The sequence below is a fragment of the Trichechus manatus genome, unplaced genomic scaffold (genome assembly GCF_000243295.1).
Source record: "Trichechus manatus latirostris isolate Lorelei unplaced genomic scaffold, TriManLat1.0 scaffold00059, whole genome shotgun sequence".
NCBI classification, from domain to species: Eukaryota; Metazoa; Chordata; class Mammalia; order Sirenia; family Trichechidae; genus Trichechus; species Trichechus manatus.
In genome coordinates this window covers 10,179,244-10,199,512 of record NW_004443995.1, presented here as the reverse complement: position 1 = coordinate 10,199,512, position 20,269 = coordinate 10,179,244, and the positions used below count along the sequence as shown (strand labels likewise).

General features: G+C 34.9%; 2 protein-coding genes across 10 annotated transcripts in view; one reads left to right on the top strand and one right to left on the bottom strand.

The window, feature by feature from the left end:
* TMEM184C (transmembrane protein 184C) overlaps positions 1–8,059 on the top strand; it is a 41,893-nt gene extending 33,834 nt beyond the window's left edge. The window contains exons 5-10 of the mRNA XM_004378866.2: positions 999–1,073; positions 2,450–2,543; positions 4,564–4,676; positions 6,045–6,144; positions 6,668–6,839; positions 7,059–8,059. Of these exons, the coding sequence (XP_004378923.1) occupies positions 999–1,073; positions 2,450–2,543; positions 4,564–4,676; positions 6,045–6,144; positions 6,668–6,839; positions 7,059–7,324 (820 nt within the window). The 3' untranslated portion in view covers positions 7,325–8,059. The remainder of the gene's footprint in view (positions 1–998; positions 1,074–2,449; positions 2,544–4,563; positions 4,677–6,044; positions 6,145–6,667; positions 6,840–7,058) is intronic.
* Positions 8,060–8,085: 26 nt separating this feature from the next.
* Positions 8,086–20,269, bottom strand: part of PRMT9 (protein arginine methyltransferase 9) — a 28,628-nt gene continuing 16,444 nt past the window's right edge. For 5 of the 9 annotated variants that reach the window (XM_004378837.2, XM_023733565.1, XM_023733561.1 and 2 more), the window contains 4 exons: positions 18,523–19,249; positions 11,454–11,607; positions 9,923–10,045; positions 9,214–9,582 (listed from right to left, as the gene is read on the bottom strand). In XM_004378837.2, the coding sequence (XP_004378894.1) occupies positions 9,367–9,582; positions 9,923–10,045; positions 11,454–11,607; positions 18,523–19,249 (1,220 nt within the window). In that variant the 3' untranslated portion in view covers positions 9,214–9,366. Of the gene's footprint in view, positions 9,583–9,922; positions 10,046–11,453; positions 11,608–14,585; positions 14,633–18,522; positions 19,250–20,269 lie in introns of those variants that run through there. The other 4 variants (XM_023733567.1, XM_023733568.1, XM_023733569.1 and 1 more) reach the window with 2 other exon arrangements.

Sequence of the window (20,269 nt, the reverse complement as noted above, 5' to 3'; positions counted from 1 at the left end):
CAGAAAACCTAATAGTTTATTCAGTCCTGGTAATATAATACCTCAAGGTCTGAAATGCCAGGCCCATAATCCTCTCAGTCTAGATGCAGTCTTTAAATTAGGAGATTCATCATATAATGGCGTTCTGATAAAACAAAAAAACCTGTTGCCATCAATTCAATTCTGACTCATAGTGACTTTATAGGACAGAGTAGAATTGCCCCATAAGGTTTCCAAGGCTGTAATCTTTAAGGTCACAGACTGCCACATCTTATTCCCTCGGAGTGGCTGATGGGTTTGAACTGCCGACCTTCCAGTTAGCAGCTGAGCACTTACCCACTGCACCACCAGACATTTGCCCCTCAGAGCACTTTGGCCTTTTAAGAGGGCTTACACAAGGCTCTCAGGACTTTTTTTCTTCTTTCTTTCGTTCTGGGGCTTTTTTGTTTTGTTCATGGTTTGTTGCCCTTGTGAATCTTTCCCTACACTAAGAGCCTGAGTAATAGAACAAAAACTGTTTTATGCAGGATATTTGTTTTGTCCTTTCAGAGTATCTAGTCAGTTATAGTCTCTAGATTGATATTTAAGTACTAAACTTGAAAGAGAGTCCTAAATGTAAATAATGCATTCTAAATATTCACCTGCACATATGTTCTTCATTTGCTACTCACTTTTCTTCCAGAATTACACAGGAATCTACTTTTACTTTTGCTGTATGCCGCACTCTTCAGAAACTTGATACTATACACAGGGAGGTCTTTCAGCAGATTTATAGTTGTCAAATAATTTTACTGATATTTATTACCATGTTTAGAAATAAAGAAGAAAATGTCAAAAATGATATTTAGATCATTTGCCACCATCCACATTCTTCCCCTACTACCATTTAGAATGACTCAGTTGAAGGAATTACATTTAATTATGACATAATTTGCCAAAGTGATTTTAATTTAGAGGCCTTAGGAAAAAGTTAATGCTATTCAAACAAAGAGTTGAAATAAGTTGTTTTTCTTTTGCAGAGTATTGCTGTTTAGATGCAAACTGGGTGTATTGCAGTATACAGTTGTCAGACCATTCACCACCATCGTTGCTTTGTAAGTATACACAATTTAAATTACCATTTTTTAAAAAAATCCTCATACTGTTATGTTTACTTACGTGGGAACAACTGAGTAGGAACACATATAAAGAACATAATTTACTTATTTATGATACAGGTCTAGTCTACTGTAAAAAACACAGCGTATAGACATCCTATCTATTAAAATAAATAAGGTGACCATTTATAGGCAAAGAATCACCACAGGGCTCTTTTAAATAACATACTGTCTAGAACTTTAAAATGCTTTCATGTGCAAATGTTAAGGTTCACACAGCTGTATAGAAACATCTGTTGCATGAAGTTAAAGTATGCTGCTTTAGGTTTAAGTACACAATTTTATCTTCTGTACAGTTAATTTAGAAATATATTATGAGCACTATACTCTAAGAAAGAATTCATGTTTTTCTTTTTAAAAAATTGTCAAGGCTTAGGACTTAAGGTAAAATGGGGTATCATTAAGCTACATGGCAAAAGTATTTCCTAAAAATTCAAGAACATCAAGTAATTTAAAGCAGGTAGGTTGCATGTTTTGTCTCCTAGTCATAACTAACCTGCATGTTTACAGAGGAAGAGTAGAAGGAAAGATAGGTGAAGGAAGCCTTCAGTTCTTTGTTCTGTCTTTGAGCTAGCAATTAGTTAGCCTTAGAGTCAGCAGCTATTTGCCTCAGAACTAAGACTAATTCACTTCTTTAGGAAGACATGCTTTATTTCTCTGTAGTTTAGAAATCAGATAAATTAATACTGATGGTAATACCTACTTAGGTGGATCTGGATCTTTGTAAAATTGACCTCTGAAAGAGTTTAGGGGGAAGAATTACAGCTACAGTTATAGACCTGCATTATATGTTTATAATAATCAAACTTTTCAAAATTAGGCAGCATAATTTTAAAAAATCTATTAATTACCCTTCTGGTGCAATGTATGTGTCTTATTTCAGATTTCCTGCAAGTTGGAATAATACTATGGTAACATTTCTAGAAAAAATTATTTCGGTAATTTTTGAATCATCTCTATGACCAAAATGAAGTGGTTACTAAAGGATCTTTCAGGTGAAACTACTTCTGAATTTAAGTATTGCTGTCCATGCTATATTCAAAATCCATTTTGATTTGGTTAATCATAAAGTAAAGGAGCCCTGGTTGTGCAGTGGTTAGGCACTTGGCTGCTAACCGTAACATCAGCAGTTCAAACCCACCAGCTGCTCCTCGGGAGAAAGATGTGGCCATCTGTTCCTGTAAACATCTCAGCTTAGGAAACCCTATGGGGCAGTTCTTCTTTGCCCTATGGCATAGAGTTGCTGTAAGTCAGAACTGACTCAACGCCATACAACAATCATAAAGTTGTCTAATTTCTACATATTTTTTTAGAATCTGTGAGCTGCTTGGTATATATGATGAAGGAAACTTTAGCTTTTCAAATGCTTGGACTTACTTGGTTATAATAAACAATATGTCACAATTGGTGAGTAAATATTCATATTTCTTCATTGTACTAAATTAGTATTTGTAACTCTGAATTTTCTTAGGGAAAGTTCTTGGAATAAAGCTTAATTGTTAGTTTTTTAATCTTGAAATTTGATTATAGGAAGAATTTGAAGAAACTTTGTATCTTTATACATATATAAAGATATAATAATATCTTTGTTAATTATTTGGTGACTTAGACCTTGACCTGTTGGTCATTCTTGTTTATTTCTGGTACTCATTGCAGTTGTGTGGGTGTATCATGAATAAAAGTAAAACTTACTACAAAAAAGAGGGAGAGAGAAAACCGCATATCCTGGGCATATTCAATACGAGAAAATGTCTAATTGATACATGACAGTACAAGGTTTGAACAAAAGAAACTTTTTTTTGGTTCCATTCATTTGAGATTAAAGAAAAATTGAGAATGATAAGTTTTTTTTTTAAAAAAGTTCTACAAACTGTAATTCTCTAAAGGTATAACTATCTGATCTCATCAATTTAAGAATATGCATTTTCTTTAAAAACTTTAGTTAGTGCTTTCAACAAAATGATAGTTTAGATGTAATGGCATGCATGTTTGGTATTAGAGCTTTATAAAGTTCTCACACATGGATTCCATTTCTGCAAATGTACCCTAAAGAAATGGTCAGAAATACTAAATGAGCAGCTCCTGTCCAGAGGTGAAATGAGAAGGCAGAGAGGGTCAGGAACTGGTTGAATGGACACGGGAAATCAGGGGTGGAAAGGAGGAGTGTGCTGTCATAGTATAGGAAGAGCAGTTAGGGTCACGTAACAATGTATGTATAAATTTTTGTATGAGAGACTAACTTGAATTGTAAACTCACTTAAAATACAATAAAATAATTTTAAAAAATGATCAGAAATACTTTTGCTTTATCTTTGTATAAAAACAAACAAAAAAACTGCCATCAAGTCAATTCCGACTCATAGAGACCCTATAGGACAGAGTAGGACTGCCCCATAGGGTTTCCAAGGAGCAGCTGGTGGATTTGAACTCCCAACTTTTTGGTTAGCAGCTGAGCCCTTAATCACTGCACCACCAGAGCTCCTATCTTTGCATACAAAGCCTATTTTTATAATAGCATAAAGCCGGAAATGTCCAAAAGCTCAGTGATGGGAACAAGTTAAATATGTTGGGGCCCTTCCACTAGCCAAAATATTATGCAGTTATTAAGAATAACCATTATGAAACAGAAGGAACAGTAAAGTACTTCAAGGGGAAAAAATCAGGCAACAAAATTATGTATTCAGTTGATGATAGCTGTTAAAAATAGGACAGTTTCTGTGTAAAAAGGAATGATTGGATGGTGGGACTATGATAACTTTATCCTTTCTTCTTTATATTCTAAAATATTTTAAAAGAGCATTTTACATGATTTTAATGGAATAAACTTAGAAAAATGCTTATTGCTATTCAAGACTATACTACGTTATTAGAAGTGATTTCTAAAAATAATTTATGTCTCAAGTATTTATCTTAAAAAGTAAATTCAGCTGGACTAGCATACTGCCCTCAAGAAAAATATTTCCAGTCTTTCAGATTTCATGATCATAAATTTTATTGAAATTGTACTTAATTTAGTGTGTCTCCTTATGTAATGTTGAGTAAGATAGACTCATTAATAAGCTAAACCATTGTAAAATAGTAGTAATTCGTGTATAAAAACCATTACTAAGCAGTTAGATATTTTGGTTGAAAGGGAGCCTTCCATTAATAGCAATCACTTACTCATTGGTTTCTTTGGCTGTAGTAGGTGAACACTTAAAAACATTTTTAGGGATTTATTAATATGTTACAGAACATCTCTACTGAGAAATTTCATGTAGTATATAGTCATCCACTGTAAACTACAAAAATGTATTGCTAATCTAAAAAATAGCGCAATAATGCCTAGAAAAATGTGCCTGTACAGTGCTCTGTATCATGTATTTCTATTACCATATTTAGTTAATATTATTGAAGAAGTTTAAATGTTAATCTTAATTGTTTCTAGTTTGCCATGTATTGTCTCCTGCTATTTTATAAAGTACTAAAGGAAGAACTGAGTCCAATCCAACCTGTTGGCAAATTTCTGTGTGTAAAGCTGGTAGTCTTTGTTTCTTTTTGGTAAGTGTTGCTTTCTCTTAAATATTCTCATTTTTTGACAGGCAATAAAACGTTTATTAGGGAGGATTTTTAAAATAATGTCTCTAAAAAGCCAGTTGCCATTGAACGATTCCAGCTTATGGCAACCCCATGTGCATCAGAGTAGAATTGTGCTCCATAGGTTTTCAGTGGCTGATGTTTTTGGAAGTAGATTGCCAGATCTTTCTGCTGAGGCACCTCTGGGTGGATTCAAACCGTCAGCCTTTCTGTTAGCAGCAGAGCGTATTAACCATTTGCACCACCCAGGGACTCCAAAATGTTTACTTGCCTTTCAAAAAGTTTATCCCTTTAACCCGTCTAGGTTCTGTTCATAGGTAAAAATGTTTTTTAAAACTATACATGGTCGCTGTTTAGTAAAGGGGGTGGGAGTGCCAGAAACAAATGCACCAAATGTATTAAAAAGCAATAATACAAAAAGGATAAAAAGAAAAATCTCTGAAATCCCACCACCCAGAAAGAATGATTAGCATTTCAGAGTACACATCATATATAAAACTCAACAGAAATGGTTTCATACTATAAAAACTTGTGTAATCAATAATACGTTCGGTGTACTGTGGGTATAGTTCTTCGTCAGTAAAGAGAGAATATAATTTGGGGAGGGGGTTTTGTTTGCTTAATATTCTGTTGTGTGGATATAGCTTTGTAACCAATCTCCTATTGACGCTGAGGTTGTTCCTAATTTTTTTCATCATTACCAGCAACATTGAAGTGTATTATATATATTGAACTGTGAAGTTCGTCTTCCTATCTCACTGTTTACTGTTTAAATTGAACCTGGAATTATATCCCTAGATTTACTTGAAATGTTTCAGCATGACTCCTTATCATGGAATTAGACCCCTTCTTGGTTTGTCTCTAGATTCAGTACCTCAAACAAGACTGGTTTCAAAATGCTGTCTTAAAAAATAATCTGAATAGTCAGTTACTACACGTGTAAACAACCTCTGATTATCTGTCCTTTATTTCATTTGAAATATCTATTGTACCAGATATTAGGCATTGTCTATGTATAAGAAAAAACTTATAGTCTAATGACTTGTGCATACTTTCAAAGCAAAAAAAGATGTTCTTAGAATACGTAATCAAAATTCATCTGATGAAACTGTACTAGAAGAGTAAATTTGCAAAACAAATGTATTTACTGTAGATACCAGTCTCCTCACAAAAAGAATGTGCCAAATTTCTAAATGCTGTGAAGGCAGGGTGGTAGTGGTGCTGGCCCACAGGTTGCACAGGGGTTTAACTTTTTAAAATGACGTATCTTTAAAACAAATGCTAATTTTATGCTTGATACAGATTTAGCATTTACCTTTTCCTAACATATAGGCAAGCAGTAGTTATTGCTTTGTTGGTAAAAGTTGGCGTTATCTCTGAAAAGCATACATGGGAATGGCAAACTGTAGAAGCTGTGGCTACAGGACTTCAGGTAAGTAGTGCTATCTTTGAACTCTATAGAACTTTACTATTTGTTAAGCAATTTAACATGTTATTTCTGACAACATGTTGGCCCGTGGGGCTACTATTATCCTCACTTTATGAGGAAACAGGAGACCTAGAGAAGTTGGTCATAATAACAATCTGTAGCAGAGCCAGGAGTAGAACCTGGATTTTGTTATTCCTAAATCCATTTCTATTTCTGCATTTCTCTTTTTAGTCCTTGGGCAGTGTGTTGAGAATGCAATGCATTGTACTTTGCTAAGTAGTACTGGATTGAGGTAGTACAGATACATTTAGATTTTGGTATTTTATCTTGTTTTTTTTTTTTTTCTTTTTTTTTGAAGACATAAAAAGTAATTACTTGGGGAAAATTTTGAGAAAATGAATGTAATCTGAAAAACAAGCTGTTGATACTTAAGTATTTTTGAAAAGGGATAAAGAAAGAGCTTTTCCTATACCTAGAAAACCAGATTTAAACCCAAAGATGGCTAATGTTGTTGTTGTTGTTTTAGGACTTTATCATCTGTATTGAGATGTTCCTTGCTGCTATTGCTCATCACTACACTTTCTCATATAAACCATACGTCCAAGAAGCAGAAGAAGGCTCATGCTTTGATTCTTTTCTTGCCATGTGGGATGTTTCAGATATTAGAGATGATATTTCTGAACAAGTAAGACATGTTGGTAAGTACCAACCATTTAATTCATCCAGATAGGTAGATTATTGTATTTCTCTTAATAAAGTAATTTAGTAGCTATTTAAGAGATGAAACGACTTTTGTTTAACACAGTACCATGGTTTCTTCAAATTAGGGGTGGAAGGTGAGCTTATTTATAGAACAGTGGTGAGTTTTTAATGGCAAAAATAATTGACTAACTGGAAACCTTTATATTACTTTAAAGGAAGGACAGTCATGGGACATCCTAGGAAAAAATTTTTTCCTGAGGATCAAGATCAGAATGAACATACAAGCTTATTATCGTCGTCATCACAAGATGCAATTTCCGTTGCTTCTTCTATGCCACCTTCACCCATGGGTCACTACCAAGGGTTTGGACACACTGTGACCCCCCAGACTACACCTACTGCAGCTACGATACCTGATGAAATGTTTAATGACACTACAGGAGAGAAAAAAGAACTCTCAGATAAATTTGTGGCCTCTTGAACAATGTGTACAAGCAAACTGTGCTACTACCATGCTATTTCATTACCTGGTATCCCATTGCTCAGGATTTTGTGCTTGGGACAAGCCATAAATGATGGAAAATTTCAGCATGAAGATAGGTGAAAGCCAGGTACAACTACTGAACTTACATAATTATGTTTTGTGTATCAGTCTAAATTTCCTAGACTTAGACTTGATTTCTTGACAACAGATATTACATACTCACATGGTAGACAATAACTCCAACTAAATGTTCCTGATGTTACACTGCTTTATCATGGGGATGGACAGAAAAGTCTCAATGCTTTCTACCACTGCTGCATGAATATAACGCTTTGGAATTAGCAGAAGGCTAATTCAGAAACATGAATTAGTGGAACTTAATCATAATCATGTGCCATAAAAGCTAACAATTATTTCTCTATTTCTCAACTGGATGTCTTTCAATAAATAAGAATTTATCATTTATTTTCTGTAACCTTTTATGTCTCTCATTCTTTAAAACAAAAACCCTTAATGTTTTAACCAAAATTTCTTGATTAGAGGCACAGGAAAAAGAAGTTAAAAAGGGGGGAGAAGGATTTAAAAGTTATATAACTATGATAAAATTCACCATATCTTATATTCATTCCTATTAGGAGAAATATCTAGGCGCTAACACCTAAGCACCTAAAAATCATATTTGCAACACTGCTAATAAGACTAATAGATTATCCATAGCTTTGAGATGAAAAGAATAAACTGGATAGAAGACCAAAAGAATAATAAACCTGTGCTAGAAATGTCATCTATTTTTACTCGGTACTATTAAAGATGGCAACAAACATAAATCTTGGCTGAGTGTTCTTGTTCTTAATTCTTTGTAATTATTAAACCACAGCCAGAAGACATAGTTGCTATCTGGAAGAAAATTATTACTCAAGATGGTGTTTCTTTAATTTACTGATCATTGGATCATGCTTAACATAATGAAACTATAGAAAGTACCAGAGAAGTTATGTCACCAATATCAAGGATAAGTATTGCTTCTCAAAGCTTTTCCTTTATATGTTTACACACACACACACACACTTGGTTCACAATAATTAAGGTACAAAATCTTTATTCTGTCTACTCATTATAAACTAAACATTTCTATTAAAAGTAAAGCTGCGTAATATAATATTGGAGGTCATGAAGACTAGACAGTCTGGAGAGAAGGTACGTCTTCATTTTCTTTGTGGCTTACTTAAGAGCACACAGCGTATTATACAAGGCATCTTCCTTATTAATCACCTTATTTTGAAAGTCTATAAAAACTGGACCAATTATAGCAAATAAATAAAAAGGATTAACTCATTTTTTAATTTAATTTTGTTTTGTCATCAGCTTCTTCAAAGGAGACCAGGTAAATGCTGCTTCCTGGAAGATTTATTTCTTCACTAACTCCTTGAACTCTCTCAGTTACATTTAGCTTATAGCTTAAATTCTTATTCAGGTTTGCATTCCCCAAACACAAAACCTGAGGAGGTATCTCAGAAGTATACTGTGTATTAAAAGGAAGCAAGCTTACAATTTACAAGTAAGCCTTGTCTTCAGTGGAAGCCTACTTTTTGATGTTTCCCAATTATAAATTTGGATTTCAGAAAAAAAAGCCAAGATGCCTAAAAAAAATGAAAGTTTTGCTTTACTTACTGATACATGACAATGAGGGTAAGACTATAAAAATCCCTTATCTTTATGGCTTCAGAGTGTAAAGACAAGTGTTTAGCAGAATTTAATCTACAGTAAAAATCAAGTAATAAAAATGAAAAAAAGAAGTTTCTTAATTTGAAGAACAAATAATGACAAATCCTTTTCCAAAAAGTATGTCTGTAGCAATATCTTTATAATAATGCTGTTCTTTAATCTAGGATCTTTTAAGTAAGTTTTACTAATGTCAATTTTAAAAAGTACATGACTGTTACAAGGCATTAAATTTTTATACCTCATTTTATGATTACAACTCCATTAATTCAGGCCATGAAAATTTTTATTTGCTGCTCTACCTAAAGAGTTTTCATTCATTGCTTTACTGTGATGCTGACATTACTTTTGTGGTGCTGGACGCTGAGTACAAGTTCTTCTCCCATTTCAACCTGGATTGGATTATCTAAAACAACTGCAGCTTGTTTCCAGTGAGAGGCTTCACTTGACGTATCCAACCTAATCTCTTCGTCAAGATACACATGATACCAAAATGGAATGGCAGTCACTTGTCCAGACTTACAAATGTGTACCTATGAAAATTAAGAAATCATGAAACTAGAAAAATTTTATCAGGGTAAACAGAGTAGACCTGGATAATTAAGTCTTCTCTCCTTTAGTCACTTTCAGATACAAAATTTTAGAAAGCCATACAATTAATCACCTGATTCAAATTAATACCAACCTATTTTTTAAATATTCACTAATATTTACTCAAGTCCATTTTTGTATTTCCTATTTTTGTCCAGGAAATAACATTTATAATCTTCAAAGACAGTGGCTAAAACCTAAAACCTTTGTATAAAATGTCCCCTAGTTCACGATAATTATTCTGAGTATAACAAGAGTAATCATTTTGCATGTTGTCCTTACCTTTACTTCTCTGCTGGAGGTGTTCAAATACGGAGTCATTAAATCTAGTCTTAACAGTTCCACAGGCTTGCTTAAAGGAATACAGGGCAGTGAGGACAGGTCCAAAAATACACGTATAGGTACCTAGAGAAAGTAAAATTTTTTGCTGTTATTCATTCTAAGGCTTATTAAAGCACTTAAAAAGTGCTTGCTTTATACTTGAGCTTTTTGTATCTATTACCTCATTTAATTCCCACATCAACCTTAAGGCAGAAGAATGTCCATTCCAGTGTTACAGGACGGATGAACACACCAAGGTTTAAGCAGGTTAAGTAATTTGCCATGGCCTCAGTTACCCATAGATCCTTCACTTGGATGAAAGCAGTTTAAATTTTTACTTAAACCAAATAGTACCAAAATTTTAAAACTAAGGATTTGCTTATGTGTGGAAAAATGAACTAAGCAAAGAGTACAACATTAATTATTGAATTTTTGAAGAAAAGCTGCCAAATTCAGCCAAATAACATCATAGTGGATTTTACTTGGAAAGTAAGCTTATTTCTAGATGACAGTGGTTCTCAGCCTTGACTACCTAATAAAATCATCTGGGGGGCTTTTAAAAAGCCCAGCGCTCAGGCCATACCCCACACCAATCTGGAGTTGGGATCCAGTATTTCTAAAAGTCCACAGATATCTCCGATATACAGTCAAAAAGTTGAAAATCACTGCTATAAAGTGTTCCATCAATTTCAGCAGCAATGGAAACTTACTAGTAATAACTTTTAGCCTTCTGTTTCCTCTCTAAGATATTAGAGGCCAACTTTCATGATGACACAGGGCATAGATAAATCCTCTCCCTAGGCATCCTTGAAGGCATCCAACCTTCCCTACCCATAAGGACTCAGTGACCTCACACCATCTCCAGGACTCCTCCTTATGCCCTTTATTCCTATTTATGTCAGTCACCAGAAGAAGCCCTAGACGCATGTCACCTCTCACAGTCTACGCTCTAGTCCCCACACAGCTCTACCAATCCCTAATGGTCTGGCTCCACCTCTCTGACTTCTCAGCCTAGCCTACAGCCTACTCCTGCCATCTCTGCTGATTTCTTCTCTGTTCCCAACCTCTTTGTGAGTTCTCTAAAGCTCAATGCTCAGCCATCTTCTCTTTCTACATACCCTCAAGATGGTTTCATCCAGTCTTATGGCTTTAAATACCATCTATATGCTACTGACTGTCAAATTTATCCCTCTGCCCTGTCACACACACAACACAACCTGATCCTGATATTTTCCCCTTATCAGTAAATAGTAACTATGCTTCCAAGTTAGACCCAAAAAACAAGAGATCTTCTTTCTCATACCCCATATCCAAAAAGTGACAGAATCCCTTGGCTATTCTAACCCCTAGGTTGATTTTAATCATAAGTTCCTTTGCTCTAGGAGACTGATTACCATCCTAACCTACCTAAACAACAGTGACTGGACAGAACTAAAGATAAGGTAGACTGTGGATAACAGTCACCTGGTTGAAGTTTCTTCTAGACAGTTACCTGAAACTGGTTAATGAAAGGTGCTATATTTACTCCAAGAGTACGTTCTGTTCCTTGAACAGCACTCTCTTCTACCAGTATCTGTGATTCCACAAGTAACCCCAACATCACCACATACTGAGGAAAGATCTTGCCTCCAGATTGCAGTAAACACCTAGAGAAAGAAAAATGTTTAAGAACATTTTGATTCCCTACATTTTATAAATACCAATAATTAAGCGCCATGATGAATGAGTGAACTACAGACTGTATACAAACAGTCTAACGAACTTTGAGTTATTGGCTGCTACCTCAGAATGGTAAACCACAGCAAATAATTTTTCAACAAGTCAAACTTAAAGTGACTGCTGATCTATGGAAGAGAAAAATAACCAAACTGCTCGATAAATATAAGTCTTTAGATTCAGGCAAGAGTCATCAATGGATGCTAAAACTAGTGGATGAAAGTTTGATGAGGAAGAGAATATTTTCATAGCTTCAGTATCACTCCATAAATGACTTATTTATTACAAAGGGAAAAAAGTAACTTACTGTGAAGAAACCTGCCGGATACAACTTGAACGATCAAAAGTTAACATCACCAATAATATGACAAAGTTAACTATGTGCCTCCTAAATGTGATAAAACATACTTGGAACTCCTCTCTAAAATGGATCATCTGAATCTAATAAAAAAAAAATTTTACAAAATAAATGGCCTATACTCTGTTAATGTCATGAAAGACTAAAGAACTGTTTCAGAACAATGCAAGCTAGAGACAAGAAAACTAAATGTAATGTGTGATCCTGGAATGGATTCTGAAGTGGGGGGCGAGGGGGATAAAGGACATTGGGACAACTGGGGAAATCTGAGTAAAGTCTGTAGATTAGAAAACAGTATTGTATCCATGTAAATTTCCTGATTTTGATAAATGTACTGTGGTTATGTAAGTGAATGTCCTTGTGCTCAGGAAATACACACCAAAGTATTTAGGCATAAAGGGGCATGACATCTGGAACTTTCACGTGATTCAGAGAGAACTACAGCAAATGTGGTAAAATATTAATTTGTGAATCTGGGTATAGGGTATATGATAAATTCTTTGTACTATTCTTTAACTTATCTGTAAGCTTTTTTTTTTTTTTTTTAATTAAACATTCTGAAAGAAAAAAAAAGTATTTAAATCCAAATGTTCTAGAAAGGAATGTGAGCAAAGGTTTAACAAAACTCTCCCCCTACATGGGAAATTGACCTTGGGTTCATCAGTTTCCCTGGAAACCCAATAAAAATGGAATGTCAACTGTATTATCAGCAACACTGCTTATGGTAAAAAATGCCTGTTAATAGACTGTATCTGGACTGAAAGAACTATGAATAAACTATAAATACCTGATGGGAAGTTATACCTTTAGGCTTCCCTGAGTGTGGTGTAACTCATAACCAAGTATTCCTATTGCTGGGACTAGATAGCTATGTTCATGGGAGACAGTTCCTATATGAAGCTTATGGCTTATAAACCAAGTCAGCTTCCACACCCACCTATGTAATCTTGTTTCCTCACACTTGAACTGTGTGTGGGGGGGGAGGGGGATGTTAAAAGGGGAGGAAGACAAAAATAGTTCCCGGATAGCTGTGAGGACTCCTGCTTAAAAAAACACACCTGACACTGCCCCAAGGCATGGTGCTTCTTGTCCCGTATCATTGTAAGGGAATGCCCGGTGTGGCTTATCTAGTTTGACTATCCAGTTGAACCCAAGCTTTGGCTTCACATTTAGCTTACTGTATAAAGAATAAAGACTCATGAACCACAAACCAATAGAATGTATATATCTCACTGTATTTGTATATTTTTGTTTTTTAAATAAATAAAAGCAGGGTTACCATCTCCACTGAAAATCCTTAAAACAGGATCAGCAATTCTGTAAAACTTAATTGATTCAAGATGGCAGACTGACCAATGCAACTGTGTTCTTCCTACCATCCTGCCCCATTAAATGATAATAAAAGAGTAAGAAAATAATGAGATGGTCCCCAGAGGAGTTAGGAGTGGGGTCTGATGAAGCAAAGCAGCAGAAATGCAATATAGAAAATGAACATACAGGACTAGAACAGGAGGGAAGGAGGAGTCAGTCTGCCCTGCAGAATCCTAAAGAGGCTCAGGACTCAGAAATACCAGGTAAAAGACCACCAGGTAGAATATGATACATGATAGGATACAAGAAGAGCTGAAAACAGGAGAATTAAATCAAACACTATAAAGAACACATAAATCAATAACCTAGACAAACTATCGGCCAGCCAGACACCTTAACTTAGCTAAACAAACTCTCAGGAAAACAAGAACAGCTACTGCCGGCTGCAAATGCCCAGAGCAAAGAACACCACCCATACATTCTAGCACTCAGGAGACATGAGTAGCCGGCTCGTGGCTATTTAGAAAGCCCTTCAATTGACAAGTCTTACCCAGGTGCACAGAAAGCTCTCAATCAGTTCTTCACTGTCTCATTCTTAAATGCAGTGGGAAGAGAATATGTTTAAAATTCTGATTACTGTCCTTAGAACAATCTGAGACATTACTGCATCCATAAAATCAGAACAGAGTTACAACAGGGTGCTATAAAAAAATATCAGAAGAAAGGGCTCTTAGAAATTAAAAATACAATTGCTGAAATAAAAATACCTAAGGAGTGAAAAGATAAAGCTGAAGAAATCACTCAAAAAGTAAAATATAAAAATGGAAAATAGGAGCAAAAAGATAAGAGATATGGGGGATCATTCCAGCAAGTCCAGTATCTGACTAATAAGAGCTAGAAAAGCTGACTAGAAAAACAATAAGGAAGAAATTAACCAAGAAATAATATAAAAGAATTTCCCAGACACTGTCTCCAGAGTAAAAGGGTCCAAAACAAAATGAATCACTTGGGGAAACAAAAAAAAAAAAACCTCATAGGCCACTTATGAAGGAGCATGAATTAACAACACTGAAGAGTAGAAGATAACAAAGCAATGTGTTCAGAATGCTGAGCTAAAAGACATTCTACCTAAAATTCTACAATCAAACCTTCATCTAAAATGCAATTAAAAAAATTCTACAATCAGCCAAACTTACAAATTAAGTCATTTTCAAATATGAAAAAGTTCAGAAAGTTTACCTCTACATCATTTTTAAGACGGTATTTGAAGATCTGCTTCAGTAGAACTAAGAATAAACCAATTATCAGAGAGTAAATTGAGGGCACTGGTAAGGAAAAGCAGACTAGAACAGTCTAATTCATTGGCTACATACACCCAAGGAGGAGGATCTTGCTAATGATCTCATATTTGTTATTATGAAAAACAAAAATACTTTCAACTAACTAGGACCTAAAATTGGTCATGTGATCCCTTAAACAATCTGCAGGCTAGGAAAAGCCTACAGTTCAAGTAAGCTCTGCACCCCAAACCTGCTATTCAGAGGCTAGACGGTTCCATGTAAGGAAGAACTGTCCCACCCAAACTGCCAACAGGACCTCTGCCCACACCCATTGAGAAACACTGGAAAGGAAAGTTAGAGATAGCCTTCATATAGGTTGGAAACCCTGGTGGCGTAGTGGTTAAGAGCTATGGCTGCTAACCAAAAGGTCGGCAGTTGGAATCCACCAGCTGCTCCTTGAAAATCGTTATGGGGCAGTTCTACTCTGTCCTATAGGGTCACTATGAGTCGGAATCGACTTGACAGCAACAAGTTTTTTCATATAAGTTGCATTTCCCAGTAATATAATCAATCATTCAGAGAGAACAGACTGTTTGACAAATTGTTTTTAAAACCAAAAATGCTTTTCAAAAATCCTTTACAAGGTTCCATTTAAATAAAATTTTTTAAAAAGTAGATACTAATTTTTTTGCCAAACATAGCAAATTTACAAATTCATTTGTCATCCTTCTCAGTAGTCAAACTGAAACTACCAAAAATAAAACAAGGCTCCCACATAGCCCATTATTCAGAACATGTAAATGCCTCTTTGATACTAAATTACGTTTCAAACAGAAGAATCAACTTCCTTACTTTTTAATTTACCTAATTTTTAATGAAAAATTAATTACCAAATTGGAATAATGACCTTATCATTAAAAGGCCTCAACATAACTTTGCACTGTATACAAAAATTAAACCACCTTTTGCCACCATGTTTAGTCAATGTGTCATTATAAAGACAATTTTAAAAACAGACCTAAAAAAAAAAAACCACTAGATTTTGATCACTAGATCAAAACTCATCTAATTACACACTTAATATTTAGGCATTCCACAGTATGAAAATTACATATTAAAAAAAAAAAACTATAAATCATTATTAACCTATAATTAGTAGGTTTGACTTCCACAGTGGTATGAGTTAGCAATTCTACAACTATTTTATATGCATTCTAGGCATGACCAGATAAGTAAATATACTGATGTCAGTGGGAGTCAAGTTTTCACTGTTAGAGAAAGGGAATGACATATCTGAAAAGGGGGAAAACTAGAATGTACCCTATGGTGGTGGATTGGAACTGAGGTATCAGTATGAACTCATACTTTTACATAGTAGATAGAAAGATATAAAATTCAGATACAGATATAGGTGTATATACAGATATAGGCATATAAGCATATGAATGTGCATTTGTAACGTATATGGATCTATGAACACGTATGTGCATGCGCATAAATACACATACACAAATACACACAATTTCCAAACTTTGTCAGCCGAGAAGGCCTAGAAATAATGCTGCACCAGTAGCAATGAGCACATCTACCAAGAAGATCTTGGTTTCAAAATATAGTTCCCCACTAAATGGAACCAGGGCTCCTTGGAGAAAGACCAATTTCAAGGCTGCGGCAGAGAAAAGATGAGTTTAGAAAACCTGGTTGAGCCAAAAGTAAGAACATGCTCAAAGAATGATGAGAACATATCAAAAAGATATAGGATCCACTTTGAAGTCGCTCCCACTGGCCAAAACTGGGACAATTTGAGCATCAAAATAAATATTGATAGTAATGGATTATAACCCATTGAATTAAAAAAGCCCATAACAATATAAATAAATTTCTGCAGCAGAAGAGAAAACTCTTCCTTATCATACATCAGAATGCTAAACAACAAATATAGAAAAAATGGAGTTACAAAATCATCAATAGAGGTTAAAATTAATGAATAAAGGTTTAATGAGGAATAGGATATTTACATAGCTCAAAATATTTCCCTACGAATGATATATTAACCACAAAGGAAAAGGAGGAAACTTAAGAGTGCAGAAACTTGACAAACACACGCTTAACCAAGTGATCTTAAAAATTAACATCACCAATAATAAAACAAATAGATCTTGTGTGCCTTCTGATACAATGCACTAAGAACACAACATGAAGACATCAGACAAATTCCAATGGAGGGCCATTAGACAAAATAACGAAACTGCACTCTTCAAAAATGTCAATGTCATAAAAGACAACCAAAGAATTATTCCAGATTAATTAACTAAAGAGACCTGATAACTAAATGCAGTGCATGATCCTGCATTTGAACCTGCACTAGGAATGAAAGAGCTTTCTAAAAGATAATATTGGATCAAAAGATAAAATTTATGTATGAGCTGTGGATTAGATAAAAGTATTATTATTAGCTAATAATATTAGATATTAATTTCTTAGTTTTGTTCTTTGTACTGTGGTTATATAAGAGAATATCTTTGTTTTTAGGAAATACACACTGAAGTATTTAGTGGTAAAGGGACATGATGGCTCTAACCTATTTTCAAAATAATTTTGTGTGTCTGTGTGTGTGTGTGTGTGTGTGTGTGCAAAGAGACAGAGGGGAAGAGAGAATGATAAAGCAAATGGGACAAAATGTAAACAATTGGTGAATATGAGTAAAAGTTACACAGGAGTACTTTATACTGTTCTTAACAAATTTAAAATTAAATAAAAATAAATCATTAGATAAGTGTACGGCTTTCCAAGATGACTCTACCAAATACATTAAATCTCATTTGTACCAGGAATTCATAACTGAAGTGCTTTCAAAAACAACTAATCCAGTATTCTCAATACAGATGAAGAAATCTGAGGATGAGGGACATTAAGTGACTTATGGAAAATTTTACTATTTCAGGAATTAAGTGACAAGACTTGAACTCTTCAAGCTCCTTGTTCTGTGCCGTCAAGAACATCTGTTTAAATTTTTATTATATATATTTAAGTCAAACCTTGCTACTCCCATAATTTACGACATGACAGGATTGTTTAAAAAAAATGGTGAAGGTTTCTATCAGTTACCACATAAATATATAAATTTCATAACAAAAGAAAATGAATTAACTATACAAACAAAATATTTTTTTCTGGTCTGGTCAAATGTGTTTTTTTCCCCAATGGATAATGTGCCTTTTGCTATTGTAATCTTCAGTCTGCATCCCCACCACTGTTCCTAGACAACAAACCAACCCCTGCTGCTATACCCCAAAATTTTTTATCCATAATACATTTCCTAAATCTGGGTCCCCAAATGTAAAATAGTGCCATCTTTTCAGATCTGAGCAGCATAACTGAAGGACTTTGGGGCTTAACCAAATTTGCTTTCAATATTAAATATTAGGGTCAAGTCTACCTCACGCAATCTAAACTGAAGAAGAAATACCTTTAGGAAGAGAACTATATTATAAAATGAAGATTTTTAGACTGAACAGAACTGGGAGCTGTTCCTAAGAAGCACTTTGCTCTCCCAATACACCATCAAATGCACACTTCATGTTTCTTACATTATAAGATGAAATCTGATTTTTCCTTCCTTACTCTGAATTTCTTCTTACTGTTTTTAATAGATCTCTACTTTTCCCTTATATATAGGTGGGCCAATCTTAAAACGGTCAGTTCTTCACATCTACCATTCAGGATTCCCTTGGAGGATAATCAGCAATGCACACACACAAACACACACACAGAGAAAGGGATGAGCTCACAGGTCCCGAACAGTGACACGTGAGGGACATATGATTATCTCAGTTTTACAGTAAGCCATTAAAGAACTAAAACAATGAACAAGTTTGAGCTCAAAAAAACCTCACCTGGATATTGCCGCTTTTTCCATTATTTCCTGCTGAATGAGCCCAGATGGTTCAATGACATCCAATATGATTATGCTCCACAACTTGTCTGATTTTGGCCTCTGCAACATAGCAGATTCATCCTCCACGTGTCTCAGCCAAAACTGAAGCATTTCTTTAGGAAAGTGATTGGCCTCGGAAATGAGGCCTAGAGTGATGCGATGCTGGTCTTTCTCCACAGAACTGTAAGGTTTAACTTGCCCCAGTGTGCCAGCAATTATAGGCAGAATAGAAAAGCCTTCAGACACATCTAACACATAGTAAGGGTCAGGGGCACTCAGTACAGAATTCTCCTTCTGTCCGCTTCCAGAGTTTATCTCATCACTCTGACACTGAGTATCCATATCCATGGCCTGCAACAGTTTCTCTGGAGTCAGTGAAGACAACACTTTCCTCATTGCCATTTTAAAGCCTTCATGATATGGGATATTATTAAGCAAAGCAATTTCCGTGGACTCCAATACACACATCTGCTCTACAGAATCTGGTTTGCTGGTCTGAAGGTTAGCCAGGGCACTACAGAGTTCAGCCTCATTTCCTAAAGACAGTGAATCTTTATTCTTGGTAAAACTTTTCACAACATCCATTTCATGTTCTGAACCCAAGACATGGATACCTTGGATTCTTAAGTAACAATCTTGACAAGACACTTCCATCATCACATGGTCCCCAGGCTTTATCCTGTAGTCTTCATTGAACAGTAAGAGCAAAATTAAAATTCTGATTAATAAAGAAGATACACTAACATGACCCGCTTTAAAAAATCATTACGGGAGGGGTTAATCTATTCATTTAATACACAAAAAAAACTAGGAAAATTCCAGCTGCTTTATTTAGGAAAAAACTCAACTTTGAAGATTTAATTAACTGGTAGCATAATACGGAGAATCGAGAGCTCCATTATTGGACCCATCTTTGGTAATAAAGCCAACAGAGATAAATTAAATTCAGGTATCAATACCAAACCTTACTTTAGATTAATGGGACATTTTTTTCTCTAAGAGAAATTTCCAAAAGAATAAAGCAGCACTCAGTAGAACCACAACAGTAATATTTCTTAACTACAAGTATTTAGATACTCCGGCATGTTTAAGAATTTGAAGGACTAAGTTCTATAATAAAGACTACAATGTGCTCTTTTCCAGGAACTTTTACACGTAATAACACTTTAAATTATAGATGTACAATCCAATTCCTCCTCATCAGACCTAGAAAGACAAAGACCTTTGAGAGTAATTATTACTACTACCTTAATTAATTTTATTAAGTGTTTGAAATATTTTCCAAAAAAAAATTGAAAATACAAATTGTTATTCTTGTGTTTAAATGTTTAAAATGTCCTTTCCCTAAAAAGATAAAAGGGGGTGGGGGGCATCTGTGTAAGTTACTATACCCCACCCCACTGCCCTTGAGTCAATGCCGACTCACAGCAATGCTATAGGACAGAGTAGAACTGCCCCATAGAGTTTCCAAGGCTGTAATCTTTATGGAATCAGACTGCCACATCTTTCTCTGGAATTAGACTGCCACATCTTTCTCCCATGGAGCAACTGGTGGGTTTGAACACCCGACCTTTTGGTTAGCAGCCGAGCACTTTAACCACTGTGCTACCAGGGCTCCTTGTAAGTTACTATAAGGGAGTTAAAAGTTAACAAACAGAAATAAAAAAAATACCATTTACTGAGTGCCAGCCATTACGGTAGGCACT